The sequence below is a fragment of the Heptranchias perlo genome, unplaced genomic scaffold, assembly GCF_035084215.1.
Source record: "Heptranchias perlo isolate sHepPer1 unplaced genomic scaffold, sHepPer1.hap1 HAP1_SCAFFOLD_256, whole genome shotgun sequence".
Classification (NCBI taxonomy): Eukaryota; Metazoa; Chordata; class Chondrichthyes; order Hexanchiformes; family Hexanchidae; genus Heptranchias; species Heptranchias perlo.
In genome coordinates, this window is record NW_027139268.1 from 10384 (window position 1) to 26706 (window position 16323).

General features: G+C 52.7%; 1 protein-coding gene across 1 annotated transcript; it reads right to left on the reverse strand.

Annotated features, from left to right (window-relative positions):
• Positions 1 to 3386: 3386 nt before the first annotated feature.
• Positions 3387 to 13252, reverse strand: LOC137310511 (major histocompatibility complex class I-related gene protein-like). Its single transcript, XM_067978282.1, has 3 exons — positions 12845 to 13252; positions 4725 to 4988; positions 3387 to 3703 (listed from the first exon to the last, which is right to left on the reverse strand). Exons 1-3 carry the CDS (start codon positions 12894 to 12896, stop codon positions 3402 to 3404), a joined length of 618 nt encoding a protein of 205 aa, XP_067834383.1. The 5' UTR covers positions 12897 to 13252; the 3' UTR covers positions 3387 to 3401.
• Between the last annotated feature and the right edge of the window lie 3071 nt (positions 13253 to 16323).

The window sequence follows — 16323 nt, forward strand, 5'->3', positions numbered from 1 at the left end:
GAGAGAGCAGGGGGTCCGGGTATCGGAGAGAGAGAGAGAGCAGGGGGTCCGGGTATCGGAGAGAGAGAGAGAGAGAGAGCAGGGGGTCCGGGTATCGGAGAGAGAGAGAGAGCAGGGGGTCTGGGTATCGGAGAGAGAGAGAGAGAGCAGGGGGTCCGGGTATCGGAGAGAGAGAGAGAGAGAGAGCAGGGGGTCCGGGTATCGGAGAGAGAGAGAGAGCAGGGGGTCCGGGTATCGGAGAGAGAGAGAGAGAGAGAGAGCAGGGGGTCCGGGTATCGGAGAGAGAGAGAGAGCAGGGGGTCCGGGTATCGGAGAGAGAGAGAGAGAGAGAGCAGGGGGTCCGGGTATCGGAGAGAGAGAGAGAGCAGGGGGTCTGGGTATCGGAGAGAGAGAGAGAGCAGGGGGTCCGGGTTTTGGAGAGAGAGAGAGAGAGAGCAGGGGGTCCGGGTATCGGAGAGAGAGAGAGAGCAGGGGGTCCGGGTATCGGAGAGAGAGAGAGAGCAGGGGGTCCGGGTACTATCAGAGAGAGAGAGCAGGGGGTCCGGGTATCGGGGAGAGAGAGAGAGAGAGAGAGAGCAGGGGGTCTGGGTACTATCAGAGAGAGAGAGAGAGATCAGGGGGTCCGGGTATCGGAGAGAGAGAGAGAGCAGGGGGTCCGGGTCTCGGAGAGAGCAGGGGGTCCGGGTATCGGAGAGAGAGAGAACAGGGGGTCCGGGTATCAGAGAGAGAGAGAGAGCAGGGGGTCTGGGTATCGGAGAGAGAGAGAGAGAGAGAACAGGGGGTCCGGGTATCGGAGAGAGAGGGAGAGAGCAGGGGGTCCGGGTATCGGAGGGAGAGAGAGAGAGAGAGCAGGGGGTCCGGGTATCGGAGAGAGAGAGAGCAGGGGGTCCGGGTATCGGGGAGAGAGAGAGAGCAGGGGGTCCGGGTATCGGGGAGAGAGAGACAGAGAGCAGGGGGTCCGGGTATCGGAGAGAGAGAGAGCAGGGGGTCCGGGTATCGGAGAGAGAGAGAGAGAGAGAGAGCAGGGTTCCGGGTATCGGAGAGAGATAGAGAGAGAGAGAGCGCAGGGGGTCCAGGTATCGGAGAGAGAGAGAGAGAGAGCAGGGGGTCCGGGTATCGGAGAAAGAGAGAGAGAGAGCAGGGGGTCCGGGTATCGGAGAGAGAGAGAGAGAGAGCAGGGGGTCTGGGTATCGGAGAGAGAGAGAGAGAGAGAGATCAGGGGGTCCGGGTATCGGAGAGAGAGAGAGCAGGGGTCCGGGTCTCGGAGAGAGCAGGTGGTCCGGGTATCGGAGAGAGCAGGGGGTCCGGGTATCGGAGAGAGAGAGAACAGGGGGTCCGGGTATCAGAGAGAGAGAGAGCAGGGGGTCCGGGTATCGGAGAGAGAGAGAGAACAGGGGGTCCGGGTATCGGAGAGAGAGAGAGAGAGAACAGGGGGTCCGGGTATCGGAGAGAGAGAGAGAGAGAACAGGGGGTCCGGGTATCGGAGAGAGAGAGAGAACAGGGGGTCCGGGTATCGGAGAGAGAGAGAGAGAGAGAGCAGGGGATCCGGGTATCGGAGAGAGAGAGAGAGAGAGAGCAGGGGGTCCGGGTATCGGAGAGAGAGAGAGCAGGGGGTCCGGGTATCGGGGAGAGAGAGAGAGCAGGGGGTCCGGGTATCGGGGAGAGAGAGACAGAGAGCAGGGGGTCCGGGTATCGGAGAGAGAGAGAGAGCAGGGGGTCCGGGTATCGGAGAGAGAGAGAGAGAGAGAGCAGGGTTCCGGGTATCGGAGAGAGAGAGAGAGAGAGAGAGCAGGGGGTCCGGGTATCGGAGAGAGAGAGAGAGAGAGAGAGCGCAGGGGGTCCAGGTATCGGAGAGAGAGAGAGAGAGAGAGCAGGGGGTCCGGGTTTCGGAGAGAGAGAGAGAGAGAGAGAGAGAGAGAGAGCAGGGGGTCCGGGTATCGGAGAAAGAGAGAGAGAGAGCAGGGGGTCCGGGTATCGGAGAGAGAGAGAGAGAGAGCAGGGGGTCTGGGTATCGGAGAGAGAGAGAGAGAGAGAGAGAGATCAGGGGGTCCGGGTATCGGAGAGAGAGAGAGCAGGGGTCCGGGTCTCGGAGAGAGCAGGGGGTCCGGGTATCGGAGAGAGAGAGAACAGGGGGTCCGGGTATCAGAGAGAGAGAGAGCAGGGGGTCCGGGTATCGGAGAGAGAGAGAGAACAGGGGGTCTGGGTATCGGAGAGAGAGAGAGAACAGGGGGTCCGGGTATCGGAGAGAGAGGGAGAGAGCAGGGGGTCCGGGTATCGGAGAGAGAGAGCAGGGGGTCCGGGTATCGGAGAGAGAGAGAGAGAGAGAGCAGGGGGTCCGGGTATCGGGGAGAGAGAGAGAGAGAGAGAGAGAGCAGGGGGTCCGGGTATCGGAGAGAGAGAGAGAGCAGGGGGTCCGGGTATCAGAGAGAGAGAGAGCAGGTGGTCCGGGTATCGGAGAGAGAGAGAGAGCAGGGGTTCCGGGTATCGGAGAGAGAGGGAGAGAGAGCAGGGGGTCCGGGTATCGGAGAGAGAGAGAACAGGGGGTCCGGGTATCGGAGAGAGAGAGAGAGAGCAGGGGGTCCGGTTATCGGAGAGAGAGAGAGCAGGGGGTCCGGGTATCGGAGAGAGAGAGAGAGCAGGGGGTCCGGGTATCGGAGAGAGAGCAGGGGGTCCGGGTATCGGAGAGAGAGAGAGAGAGCAGGAGGTCCGGGTATCGGAGAGAGAGCAGGGGGTCCGGGTATCGGAGAGAGAGAGAGAGAGAGAGAGCAGGGGGTCCGGGTATCGGAGAGAGAGAGAGAGCAGGGGGTCTGGGTATCGGAGAGAGAGAGAGAACAGGGGGTCCGGGTATCGGAGAGAGAGAGAACAGGGGGTCCGGTTTTCGGAGAGAGACAGAGAGCAGTGGGTCCGGGTATCAGAGAGAGAGAGCAGGGGGTCCGGGTATCAGAGAGAGAGAACAGGGGGTCCGGGTATCGGAGAGAGAGAGAGCAGGGGGTCCGGGTACTATCAGAGAGAGAGAGAGCAGGGTGTCCAGGCTTGCCAGGACCTTCTCAATGGATCAGAAGGTCTATGGGAGTCCAGGGAATGCCAAAGGACCCCTCTGTCCAGTATTGTGCTCTGTGCCCTATGCTGTGTGTCATGTGCCCTCTGCCCTCTGCCCTGTACTCTGCCCTATGCCGTGCCATGTGCCCTGTACTCTTTGCTCTGTGCCTTGTGCTGTCTGCCCTGTCCTGTGTGCCCTCTGCCCTCTGCGCCGTGTGCCCTCTGCTCTGTGCCCAGTGCCCTGTACCCTATGCTCTGTGCCCCTGGAATCTCCATGTTGGGGGAAATTGTCACCATCGTCAGACGAGGCGGAATGTGTCTGTAATCGGAGTGTAACGTGCGTGTACCAGGTGACAGGACCATTAGGCAGTGTCTGTTCCTGACCTACCTTTGCGGCTCATTGCCTGGGCTGAGTACCCAAGGTATTTCTTTAACCATTTGACGCAGGTTTCCTGCGTGTAATATTTCTTGTACTGGTTGTCGGCCTTGTTCTTGTTCCATTTGTTCTTGGTGATCAGAGCAGCGGGTGAGGCAGAGACCCACACCGCGTGCTCCAGGTTGAAGCTGATCAGGTCACGCCCGTTGAAGGCATACTGGCGGACTCCGCTCACCACCCCGTCATCGTTCAGCACACAGCCCGAGGTATACTGCAGGAAGTTCAGTCCTAGACACAGATTGAAAGCAACCTTGAAAACCCAGCACCAACAATGCAAGGAGACGAGGTTACAGCTCAGGCACCTCGTGTACAACTCACTAGCACTCCTCGAAACTGGGCTCAGTGATCACAACACCAGTGTGTGCTCACCATTACACACCCATGTGAACCTGGCTCAGTTATCCTATCGCAAGTGTGCACTCACCATTACACACCCATGTGAACCTGGCTCAGTTATCCTATCACGAGTGTGCATTCACCATTACACACCCATGTGAACCTGGCTCAGTTATCCTATCACAAGTGTGTGCTCACCATTACACACCCATGCGAACATGGATCAGTTATCCTATCACGAGTGTGCACTCACCATTACACACCCATGCGAACATGGATCAGTTATCCTATCACGAGTGTGCATTCACCATTACACACCCATGTGAAACTGGATCAGTGATCCTATCACAAGTGTGTACTCACCATTACACACCCAGGCAAACCTGGATCAGTTATCATATCATGAATGTGCATTCACCATTAAACACCCATGTGAACCTGGATCAGTGATCCTACCATGAGTGTGCATTCACCATTACACACCCATGTGAACCTGGATCAGTGATCCTACCATGTGTGTGCATTCACCATTGCACACCCATGTGAACCTGGATCAGTGATCCTACCATGTGTGTGCATTCACCATTACACACCCATGTGAACCTGGCTCAGTGATCCTATTATGAGCGTGCATTCACCATTACACACCCATGTGAACCTGGATCAGTGATCCTATCACAAGTGTGCACTCACCATTACACACCCATGTGAACCTGGATCAGTTATCCTATCATGAGTGTGCACTCACCATTACACACCCATGTGAACCTGGATCAGTGATCCTACCATGAGTGTGCATTCACCATTACACACCCATGTGAACCTGGCTCAGTGATCCTATCATGAGTGTGCATTCACCATTACACACCCACGTGAACCTGGATCAGTGATCCTACCATGAGTGTGCACTCACCTCTATTGCTGCTGTTTGTTCTCCGTGTTGCTATCTTCACATTAGCCAGGGACAGCTTCTGTCGATCAATCAATCTCTTGGTCTCTTGGTCCCAATAATCTCCGCCCAGTGTTCTATTCATCCATGGCTGGCGTGGGATATCTTTCTGAATGACGCTGTCATAGTAAGTGATCTGCATGTCATCCAGGATCCCAACGTGAATGAACTCAGGAAACTCCGCACCTCCCAACATAGTGATGTAGTAATACCTCAGAGAGTGCGACTCTGTCAAACACAATAACATAACTCACTCAGAATGGGCCCACACATCGAGGACTCGGCCCTTCCCTCTCCTCCTCCTCCTCACTCCTAGAGAGGGGTGGGGGGGGGAAGAGAGGGAGGAAGGAAGAGATGGGAGGGAGAGGAGGGAAGCCATGCAAGGCAGAAGTGAAAACTTCACCCGCTGTTTTGTGTACCCAGACTGGGATTACTGGATTGAAAGATTTACTCTGTATCTAACCCGTGCTGTATCTGTCCTGGGAGTGTTTGATGGGACAGTGTAGAGGGAGCTTTACCCTGTATCTAACCCGTGCTGTACCTGTCCTGGGAGTGTTTGATGGGACAGTGTAGAGGGAGCTTTACTCTGTATCTAACCCATGCTGTATCTGTCCTGGGAGTGTTTGATGGGACAGTGTAGAGGGAGCTTTACTCTGTATCTAACCCGTGCTGTACCCGTCCTGGGAGTGTTTGATGGGACAGTGTGGAGGGAGCTTTACTCTGTATCTAACCCGTGCTGTACCTGTCCTGGGAGTGTTTGATGGGACAGTGTAGAGGGAGCTTTACTCTGTATCTAACCCGTGCTGTACCTGTCCTGGGAGTGTTTGATGGGACAGTGTAGAGGGAGCTTTACTCTGTATCTAACCCGTGCTGTACCTGTCCTGGGAGTGTTTGATGGGACAGTGTAGAGGGAGCTTTACTCTGTATCTAACCCGTGCTGTACCTGCCCTGGGAGTGTTTGATGGGACAGTGTAGAGGGAGCTTTACTCTGTATCTAACCCATGCTGTACCTGTCCTGGGAGTGTTTGATGGGACAGTGTAGAGGAAGCTTTACTCTGTATCTAACCCGTGCTGTACCTGTCCTGGGAGTGTTTGATGGGACAGTGTAGAGGGAGCTTTACTCTGTATCTAACCCGTGCTGTATCTGTCCTGGGAGTGTTTGATGGGACAGTGTAGAGGGAGCTTTACTCTGTATCTAACCCGTGCTGTATCTGTCCTGGGAGTGTTTGATGGGACAGTGTAGAGGGAGCTTTACTCTGTATCTAACCCGTGCTGTACCTGTCCTGGGAGTGTTTGATGGGACAGTGTAGAGGGAGCTTTACTCTGTATCTAACCCATGCTGTATCTGTCCTGGGAGTGTTTGATGGGACAGTGTAGAGGGAGCTTTACTCTGTATCTAACCCGTGCTGTACCCGTCCTGGGAGTGTTTGATGGGACAGTGTGGAGGGAGCTTTACTCTGTATCTAACCCGTGCTGTACCTGTCCTGGGAGTGTTTGATGGGACAGTGTAGAGGGAGCTTTACTCTGTATCTAACCCGTGCTGTACCTGTCCTGGGAGTGTTTGATGGGACAGTGTAGAGGGAGCTTTACTCTGTATCTAACCCGTGCTGTACCTGTCCTGGGAGTGTTTGATGGGACAGTGTAGAGGGAGCTTTACTCTGTATCTAACCCGTGCTGTACCTGCCCTGGGAGTGTTTGATGGGACAGTGTAGAGGGAGCTTTACTCTGTATCTAACCCATGCTGTACCTGTCCTGGGAGTGTTTGATGGGACAGTGTAGAGGAAGCTTTACTCTGTATCTAACCCGTGCTGTACCTGTCCTGGGAGTGTTTGATGGGACAGTGTAGAGGGAGCTTTACTCTGTATCTAACCCGTGCTGTATCTGTCCTGGGAGTGTTTGATGGGACAGTGTAGAGGGAGCTTTACTCTGTATCGAACCCGTGCTGTACCTGCCCTGGGAGTGTTTGATGGGACAGTGTAGAGGAAGCTTTACTCTGTATCGAACCCGTGCTGTACCTGCCCTGGGAGTGTTTGATGGGACAGTGTAGAGGGAGCTTTACTCTGCATCTAACCTGTGCTGTATCTGTCCTGGGAGTGTTTGATGGGACAGTGTAGAGGGAGCTTTACTCTGCATCTAACCTGTGCTGTATCTGTCCTGGGAGTGTTTGATGGGACAGTGTAGAGGGTGCTCTACTCTGTATCTAACCCGTGCTGCACCTGTCCTGGGAGTGTTTGATGGGACAGTGTAGAGGGTGCTCTACTCTGTATCTAACCCGTGCTGCACCTGTCCTGGGAGTGTTTGATGGGACAGTGTAGAGGGTGCTCTACTCTGTATCTAACCCGTGCTGCACCTGTCCTGGGAGTGTTTGATGGGACAGTGTAGAGGGTGCTCTACTCTGTATCTAACCCATGCTGTACCTGGCCTGGGAGTGTTTGATGGGACAGTGTAGAGGGTGCTCTACTCTGTATCTAACCCGTGCTGTACCTGTCCTGGGAGTGTTTGATGGGACAGTGTAGAGGGTGCTTTACTCTGTATCTAACCCGTGCTGTATCTGTCCTGGGAGTGTTTGATGGGACAGTGTAGAGGGAGCTTTACTCTGTATCGAACCCGTGCTGCACCTGTCCTGGGAGTGTTTGATGGGACAGTTTCATCTTTGATACCCTTGTCCCCAATAAAACCCTTACTCTCTCTCACATTGGTTGTTCCCCCTGTTACGGCCCCCACCTCTGCTCCTTTAAGCCCAAGGGACGCAGACTTGAATGTTTATGGCGGACAACTGGTTTAGCCATTCATCGCCAGATCTGGCTGGACCACATAAAGCACTATCGGGTCCTGCTCTCCTCTGCTCAAACTGCTCACTATTCCAGGATCATCCTGGAATGTAAAGATAATCCCCGGCTTCTCTTCTCCGCTACAAACCGTCCTCTTAAACCCCTCTCCTCTGCCCCCTCCACCCTCACCTCCAACAACACGTGCGAGGAGCTCATGGACTTTGTCACTAAGATTGAGACCATTCGTTCAGCTGCCTCTGCCTTTTCCCTCCCTCCCCCTAGCCCACCGAGCCAAACTTCCCCTTCAGTTCCCCCCTGCCCCAGCCTGAACTCACATCTTTCTCCAGTTTCTCTCCTATCTCCCCTCATGCCCTTTCTGAGCTCATCTTGACCATGAGACCCACCTCCTGCTCCCTCGACCCAATTCCCACCAAACTGCTGACCACCCAACTTCCCTTCCTGGCCCCCATGTTAGCTGATATTGTTACCAGTTCCCTCTCCTCAGGTACTGTCCCCCTCCCCTTCAAATCTGCCGTCATCACCCCCCTCCCCAAAAAACCCACCCTTGACCCCCCCTGTCCTTACAAACTCCCGCCCCATCTCCACCCTCCCTTTCCTCTCCAATGTCCTTGAACGTTTTGTCTCCTCCCAAATCCGTGCCCATCTTTCCCGCAACTCCATGTTTGAATCCCTCCAATCAGGTTTCCACCCCTGTCACAGCACTGAAACGGCCCTGATCGAAGTCACAAATGAGATCCTCTGTGACTGTGACCGTGGTAAACGATCCCTCCTCATCCTTCTCCACCTGTCTGCAGCCGTTGACCACACCATCCTCCTCCAACACCTCTCCTCCATCGTCCAGCTGGGTGGGACTGCGCTCACCTGGTTCCATTCTTATCTATCCAGTCGTAGCCAGAGAATCACCTGCAATGGCTTCTCTTCCCACTCCCGCACCGTTACCTCTGGAGTCCCCCAAGGATCGATCCTTCGCCCCCTCCTATTTCTCATCTACATGCTACCCCTCGGTGACATCATCCTAAAACACAACGTCAGGTTCCACATGTACACTGACGACCCCCAGCTCGACCCCACCACCACCTCCCTCGACCCCTCCACTCTCTCTCATTGGTCACATTGTTTGTCCGACATCCAGGACTGGATGAGCAGAAATTTCCTCTAATTAAACATTGGGAAGACCGTAGCCATTGTCTTCGGTCCCCACCACAAACTCCGTTCCCCAGACCCCCGACTCCATCCCTCTCCCTGGCCACTGTCTGAGGCTGAACCAGACCGTTCACAACCTTGGCGTCCTATTTGACCCTGAGATGAGCTTCTGACCCCATATCTGCTCCATCACCAAGACCGCCTACTTCCACCTCTGTAACATCGCCCGTCTCCGCCCCTGCCTCAGCCCATCTGCTGCTGAAACCCTCATCCATGCTTTTGTTACCTCCAGACCGGACTATTCCAATGCTCTCCTGGCCAGCCTCCCATCTTCCACTCTCTGTAAACTTGAGCTCATCCAAAACGCTGCTGCCCGTATCCTAACTCACACCAAGTCCTGTTCTCCCATCACCCCCTGTGTTCGCTGATCTACTTTGGCTCCCAGTCCGGGAACGCCTCAATTTTAAAATTCTCATCCTTGTTTTCAAATCCCCCCATGGCCTCGCCCCCTCCCTATCTCTGTAACCTCCTCCAGCCCTACAACCCTCCAAGATCTCTCCAATTCTTGCCTATTGCCCATCCCCGATTTTAATCGCTCCACCATTGGCGGCCGTGCCTTCAGCTACCTAGATGCTAAGCTCTGGAATTCCCTCCCTAAACCTCTCCACCTCTCTCTTCTCCTTTAAGACCCTCCTTAAAACCTACCTCTTTGACCAATCTTTAAGTCACCTGTCCTAATATCTCCTTATGCGGTTCGGTATCAAATTTTGTTTGATAATCGATCCGGTGAAATGCCTTGGGATGTTTTACTACATTAAAGGCACTATATAAATGCAAGTTGTTGTTGTTGTGTAGAGGGAGCTTTACTCTGTATCTAACCCGTGCTGTACCTGCCCTGGGAGTGATTGATGGGACAGTGTAGAGGGAGCTTTACTCTGTATCTAACCCGTGCTGTACCTGCCCTGGGAGTGTTTGATGGGACAGTGTAGAGGGAGCTTTACTCTGTATCTAACCCGTGCTGTACCTGCCCTGGGAGTGTTTGATGGGACAGTGTAGAGGGAGCTTTACTCTGTATCTAACCCGTGCTGTACCTGCCCTGGGAGTGATTGATGGGACAGTGTAGAGGGAGCTTTACTCTGTATCTAACCCGTGCTGTACCTGCCCTGGGAGTGATTGATGGGACAGTGTAGAGGGAGCTTTACTCTGTATCTAACCCGTGCTGTACCTGCCCTGGGAGTGATTGATGGGACAATGTAGAGGGAGCTTTACTCTGTATCTAACCCGTGCTGTACCTGCCCTGGGAGTGTTTGATGGGACAGTGCAGAGGGAGCTTTACTCTGTATCTAACCCGTGCTGTACCTGCCCTGGGAGTGATTGATGGGACAGTGTAGAGGGAGCTTTACTCTGTATCTAGGAACACAGGAATATAGGAACAGGAGTAGGCCACTTAGCCCCTCGAGCCTGTTCCGCCATTCAATTACATCATGGCTGGTCTGTATCTTAACTCCATCTCCCGCCTTGATTCTGTAACTCTTAATACCCTTGCCTAACAAAAATCGATCAATCTCAGTTTTCACATTTTCAATTGACCCCCAGTCTCGACAGCTTTTTGGGAGGGATTTCCAGATTTCCACTCCCCTTTGTGTGAAGAAATGCTTTCTGACATCACCCCTGAACGGCCGAGCTCTAATTTTAAGGTTATGCCCCCTTGTCCTGGACTATCCCACCAGAGGAAATAGTTTCTCTCTATCGACTCTATCAAATCCTTTAATCATCTTAAACACCTCAATTAGATCACCGCTTAATCTTCTATACTCGAGGGAATACAAGCCGAGTCGATGCAACCTGTCCTCATAATTTAACCCTTTTAGCCCCGGTATCATTCTGGTGAATCTGCACTGCACCCCCTCCAAGGCCAATATATCCTTCCTGAGGTGCGGTGCCCAGAACTGAATGCAGTATCTCCAGATGTGGTCTAACCAGAGCTCTGTACAGCTGGAACATAACTTCCTCCTCTTGTATTCCAGTCCCTGAGATAAAGGCCAACATTCCTTTAGCCTTTTTAATTATTTTTTTGTACCTGTCCACTTGCTTTTAGCGATTTCTGTACTTGGACCCCTAAATCTCACTGCTCCTCCACAGCTCATAACTTCTCACTATTTAGAAAATACACTGATTTATCTTTCTTAGGTCCAAAGTGGATGACCTCACACTTCCCCACATTGAACTCCATCTGTCACAGTTTTGCCCACTCACTGAATCTATCAATGTCCCTTTGCAACTTCCTGCTCCCATCTGCACTATTTACTGTGCCACCTAACTTAGTGTCGTCAGTAAACTCAGATATACGGCTCTCTATTCCTTCATCCAAGTCATTTATAAATAAAGTGAGCAGCTGAGGCCCCAGTACAGGTCCCCGGGGGACACCACTAGTCACATCCTGCCTACTTCGGTCCATTCCCATTATCCCCACGCTCTGTCTCCTACCTCCTGACCAATTCCCTCTCCAAGCCAATAGGTTGCCTCCAATTCCATGTGCACTCATTTTTGTTAACAGTCCCTTATGTGGAACTTTGTCGAATGTCTTCCGGACATCCACAGAAATAACATCCATCGACACTCCCTTATCTACCACGTTAGTTACCTCCTCAAAAAATTCAATGAGATTCGTTAGACAAGGCGTACCCGTTACAAATCCATACTGGCTCACTCTGATCAGTTCATAGTGTCCAAATGCTCAGTCACTCTGTCCTTAATAGATTCCAGTAACTTCCCCACAACTGACGTCGGATTAACAGGCCTATAATTTCCTGGTTCATCTCTCTTACCCCTCTTAAATAGTGGAGTGACATTGGCAATTTTCCAATCCAAGGGGACAATTCCTGAATCGAGAGAGTTTTGGGAGATCATGACGAGAGCATCTACAATTTTCTCACCTTTCTCTTTTAATACCCTGGGGTGGAAACCATCAGGTCCTGGAGATTTATCTATCCGAAGTCCTATTCATTGCCCTATTACCATTTTTTAAACTTATATTGAATCTATAACTCCCTCCCTTGGTTTATTTTTACTTTCCCTTCTATCACTGGTATTATATCCTCTTCCTCTACTGTGAAAACGGATACAAAGTACTCATTTAATAAATCTGCCGTTACCTTGTTGTCCACCACCTCGAAGGACAAGAGCAACAGGCACATGGGAACAACACCACCTGCACGTTCCCCTCCAAGTCACACACCATCCCGACTTGGAAATATATCGCCGTTCCTTCATCGTTGCTGGGTCAAAATCCTGGAACTCCCTTCCTAACAGCACTGTGGGAGAACCTTCACCACACGGACTGCAGCGGTTCAAGAAGGCGGCTCACCACCACCTTCTCAAGGGCAATTAGGGATAGGCAATAAATGCCGGCCTCGCCAGCGACGCCCACATCCCGTGAACGAATATATTAAAAAAATTACAGTATCACCTGCGTCTGTCTTTAAATGGGCCACATCTCCTTCAGCCACTCTCTTACTCTTAATGTATTTATAAAAACGTTTACTATTAACGCTAATATTATTTGTATGGTTTTTGGCCTATTCCCTTATTGCAGTTCTTAATATAAAACCTTGGTTTGTGTGGGATCTGTCTCCTTCTCAAACTTAATGTCAAACTCGACCGTGTTATGGTCACTGTTTTCAAACTGTTCCCTCAGCGTCAGGTTATTAATTAATCCTGGCTCGTCACTCCAAACTAAGTCTTGTATGGCCTGCTCCCTTGTCGGTTCGAAATCATATCTTTTCAGAAAACTGTCCAGGATACAGTCTAGAAATTCGCTGCCTTTATGATCGGAGCTGTTTCACATTTCCCAGTCTGCATGAAAATTAAAATCTCCCATTATAACCACCTTGAATTTGCGACAAGATTCTCTGATCTCCATGTTTATGCATCCCACCACTACATCACTGGTGTCAGGAGATCTGTGGACAACTCCCACCAGTCCAACATTCTTTGCTAACATCAATGGAGGAAAATATTAGGAGCAGCGCAGTACAGGCACTTGATCAATAGCACCCATGTTACACTCTCGGCAACAGTTAAAATTACACCCACAGGAAGAGGGAGAGAGAAAGAGAGTGAGATTGGAAGGATGAATTCTGTACTTACCGGGAGAGACCCGGGAAAAACACAGGGATATGGAGAAAAGGATCAGCAGCATTCTGGGAAGCCACGGCCTCTATTCCAATCAGTGACTGGGAATAAAATACTCAGAGAGGGACCGATCGAGCGTTTATTGACTGAACAAAACACAAATAAAACAAGAATCTCTCAGACTCCATTTTACTGTTCATCTCGAACTTTGATCACTTCCTTGAAATCAAAGTGCAGAGTCTGAGGGTCAATGATTGGTTCCTTTCAGCAAAATACCCAATTAAATGGATAAACAGTCACCTGTCACCAGTTACCAGGATGATCAAACTCAGACAGGCTGAGAAACCGAGTCGAAGAGAGAGATTGAAGAGGCCTCCGACACCAGGTCCATTTTAAAGGGAGGAGAGAGTGGGATCTTGGGCTCCCCACTCACAGGAAACACATTGAGAACGGGCCATCCCCAGGAACTGTGAAACTGACTCTGCTCTGGGCTGGAGTTAGACCACAAACAGGAACAGTTAGACACAACCTTTAATATAGTGAATATCACAAGGGAATTCACAGAGGAGAAACACACGGAGCAGGAGGAGAGTGAGGGGAGAGGGTCAAACTAACAGGAGGAGAGTGAGGGGAGAGGGTCAAACTAACAGGGGGAGAGTGAGGGGAGAGGGTCAAACTAACAGGGGGAGAGTGAGGGGAGAGGGTCAAACTAACAGGGGGAGAGTGAGGGGAGAGGGTCAATCAAACAGTGGGAGAGTGAGGGGAGAGGGTCAAACTAACAGGGGGAGAGTGAGGGGAGAGGGTCAAACTAACAGGGGGAGAGTGAGGGGAGAGGGTCAAACTAACGGGGAGAGTGAGGGGAGAGGGTCAAACTAACAGGGGGAGAGTGAGGGGAGAGGGTCAAACAAACAGGGGGAGAGTGAGGGGAGAGGGTCAAACTAACAGGGGGAGAGTGAGGGGAGAGGGTCAAACTAACAGGGGGAGAGTGAGGGGAGAGGGTCAAACTAACAGGAGGAGAGTGAGGGGAGAGGGTCAAACTAACAGGGGGAGAGTGAGGGGAGAGGGTCAAACTAATAGGGGGAGAGTGAGGGGAGAGGGTCAAACTAACAGGGGGAGAGTGAGGGGAGAGGGTCAAACTAACAGGAGGAGAGTGAGGTGAGAGGGTCAAACTAACAGGAGGAGAGTGTCAAACTAACAGGAGGAGAGTGAGGGGAGAGGGTCAAACTACAGGGGGAGAGTGAGGGGAGAGGGTCAAACTAACAGGGGGAGAGTGAGGGGAGAGGGTCAAACTAACAGGGGGAGAGTGAGGGGAGAGGGTCAATCTAACAGTGGGAGAGTGAGGGGAGAGGGTCAAACTAACAGGGGGAGAGTGAGGGGAGAGGGTCAAACTAACAGGGGGAGAGTGAGGGGAGAGGGTCAAACTAACGGGGAGAGTGAGGGGAGAGGGTCAAACTAACAGGGGGAGAGTGAGGGGAGAGGGTCAAACTAACAGGGGGAGAGTGAGGGGAGAGGGTCAAACTAACGGGGAGAGTGAGGGGAGAGGGTCAAACTAACAGGGGGAGAGTGAGGGGAGAGGGTCAAACTAACAGGAGGAGAGTGAGGGGAGAGGGTCAAACTAACAGGAGGAGAGTGAGGGGAGAGTGTCAAACTAACAGGGGGAGAGTGAGGGGAGAGGGTCAAACTAATGGGGAGAGTGAGGGGAGAGGGTCAAACTAATAGGGGGAGAGTGAGGGGAGAGGGTCAAACTAACAGGGGGAGAGTGAGGGGAGAGGGTCAAACTAACAGGAGGAGAGTGAGGTGAGAGGGTCAAACTAACAGGGGGAGAGTGAGGGGAGAGGGTCAAACTAACAGGGGGAGAGTGAGGGGAGAGGGTCAAACTAACAGGGGGAGAGTGAGGGGAGAGGGTCAAACTAACAGGAGGAGAGTGAGGGGATAGGGTCAAACTAACAGTGGGAGAGTGAGGGGAGAGGGTCAAACTAACAGGAGGAGAGTGAGGGGAGAGGGTCAAACTAACAGGAGGAGAGTGAGGGGAGAGTGTCAAACTAACAGGGGGAGAGTGAGGGGAGAGGGTCAAACTAATGGGGAGAGTGAGGGGAGAGGGTCAAACTAATAGGGGGAGAGTGAGGGGAGAGGGTCAAACTAACAGGGGGAGAGTGAGGGGAGAGGGTCAAACTAACAGGAGGAGAGTGAGGTGAGAGGGTCAAACTAACAGGGGGAGAGTGAGGGGAGAGGGTCAAACTAACAGGGGGAGAGTGAGGGGAGAGGGTCAAACTAACAGGGGGAGAGTGAGGGGAGAGGGTCAAACTAACAGGAGGAGAGTGAGGGGATAGGGTCAAACTAACAGTGGGAGAGTGAGGGGAGAGGGTCAAACAAACAGGAGGAGAGTGAGGGGAGAGGGTCAAACTAACAGGAGGGGGAGAGTGAGGGGAGAGGGTCAAACTAACAGGGGGAGAGTGAGGGGAGAGGGTCAAACTAACGGGGAGAGTGAGGGGAGAGGGTCAAACTAACAGGGGGAGAGTGAGGGGAGAGGGTCAAACTAACGGGGAGAGTGAGGGGAGAGGGTCAAACTAACAGGGGGAGAGTGAGGGGAGAGGGTCAAACTAACAGGGGGAGAGTGAGGGGAGAGGGTCAAACTAACGGGGAGAGTGAGGGGAGAGGGTCAAACTAACAGGGGGAGAGTGAGGGGAGAGGGTCAAACTAACAGGAGGAGAGTGAGGGGAGAGGGTCAAACTAACAGGAGGAGAGTGAGGGGAGAGTGTCAAACTAACAGGGGGAGAGTGAGGGGAGAGGGTCAAACTAATGGGGAGAGTGAGGGGAGAGGGTCAAACTAATAGGGGGAGAGTGAGGGGAGAGGGTCAAACTAACAGGGGGAGAGTGAGGGGAGAGGGTCAAACTAACAGGAGGAGAGTGAGGTGAGAGGGTCAAACTAACAGGGGGAGAGTGAGGGGAGAGGGTCAAACTAACAGGGGGAGAGTGAGGGGAGAGGGTCAAACTAACAGGGGGAGAGTGAGGGGAGAGGGTCAAACTAACAGGAGGAGAGTGAGGGGATAGGGTCAAACTAACAGTGGGAGAGTGAGGGGAGAGGGTCAAACAAACAGGAGGAGAGTGAGGGGAGAGGGTCAAACTAACAGGAGGGGGAGAGTGAGGGGAGAGGGTCAAACTAACAGGGGGAGAGTGAGGGGAGAGGGTCAAACTAACGGGGAGAGTGAGGGGAGAGGGTCAAACTAACAGGGGGAGAGTGAGGGGAGAGGGTCAAACTAACGGGGAGAGTGAGGGGAGAGGGTCAAACTAACGGGGAGAGTGAGGGGAGAGGGTCAAACTAACAGGGGGAGAGTGAGGGGAGAGGGTCAAACTAACAGGAGGAGAGTGAGGGGAGAGGGTCAAACTAACAGGAGGAGAGTGAGGGGAGAGTGTCAAACTAACAGGGGGAGAGTGAGGGGAGAGGGTCAAACTAATGGGGAGAGTGAGGGGAGAGGGTCAAACTAATAGGGGGA

Excerpts from the sequence above, each read along its gene's own strand:
- LOC137310511 (XM_067978282.1), bottom strand. The coding sequence starts at position 12,896 with ATGCTGCTGATCCTTTTCTCCATATCCCTGTGTTTTTCCCGGGTCTCT. Across the intron at positions 4,989-12,844 it reads TTTTTCCCGGGTCTCTCCCG|AGTCGCACTCTCTGAGGTAT; the intron begins GTAAGTACAGAA and ends TGTGTTTGACAG. Across the intron at positions 3,704-4,724 it reads AACAAACAGCAGCAATAGAG|GACTGAACTTCCTGCAGTAT; the intron begins GTGAGTGCACAC and ends ATCTGTGTCTAG.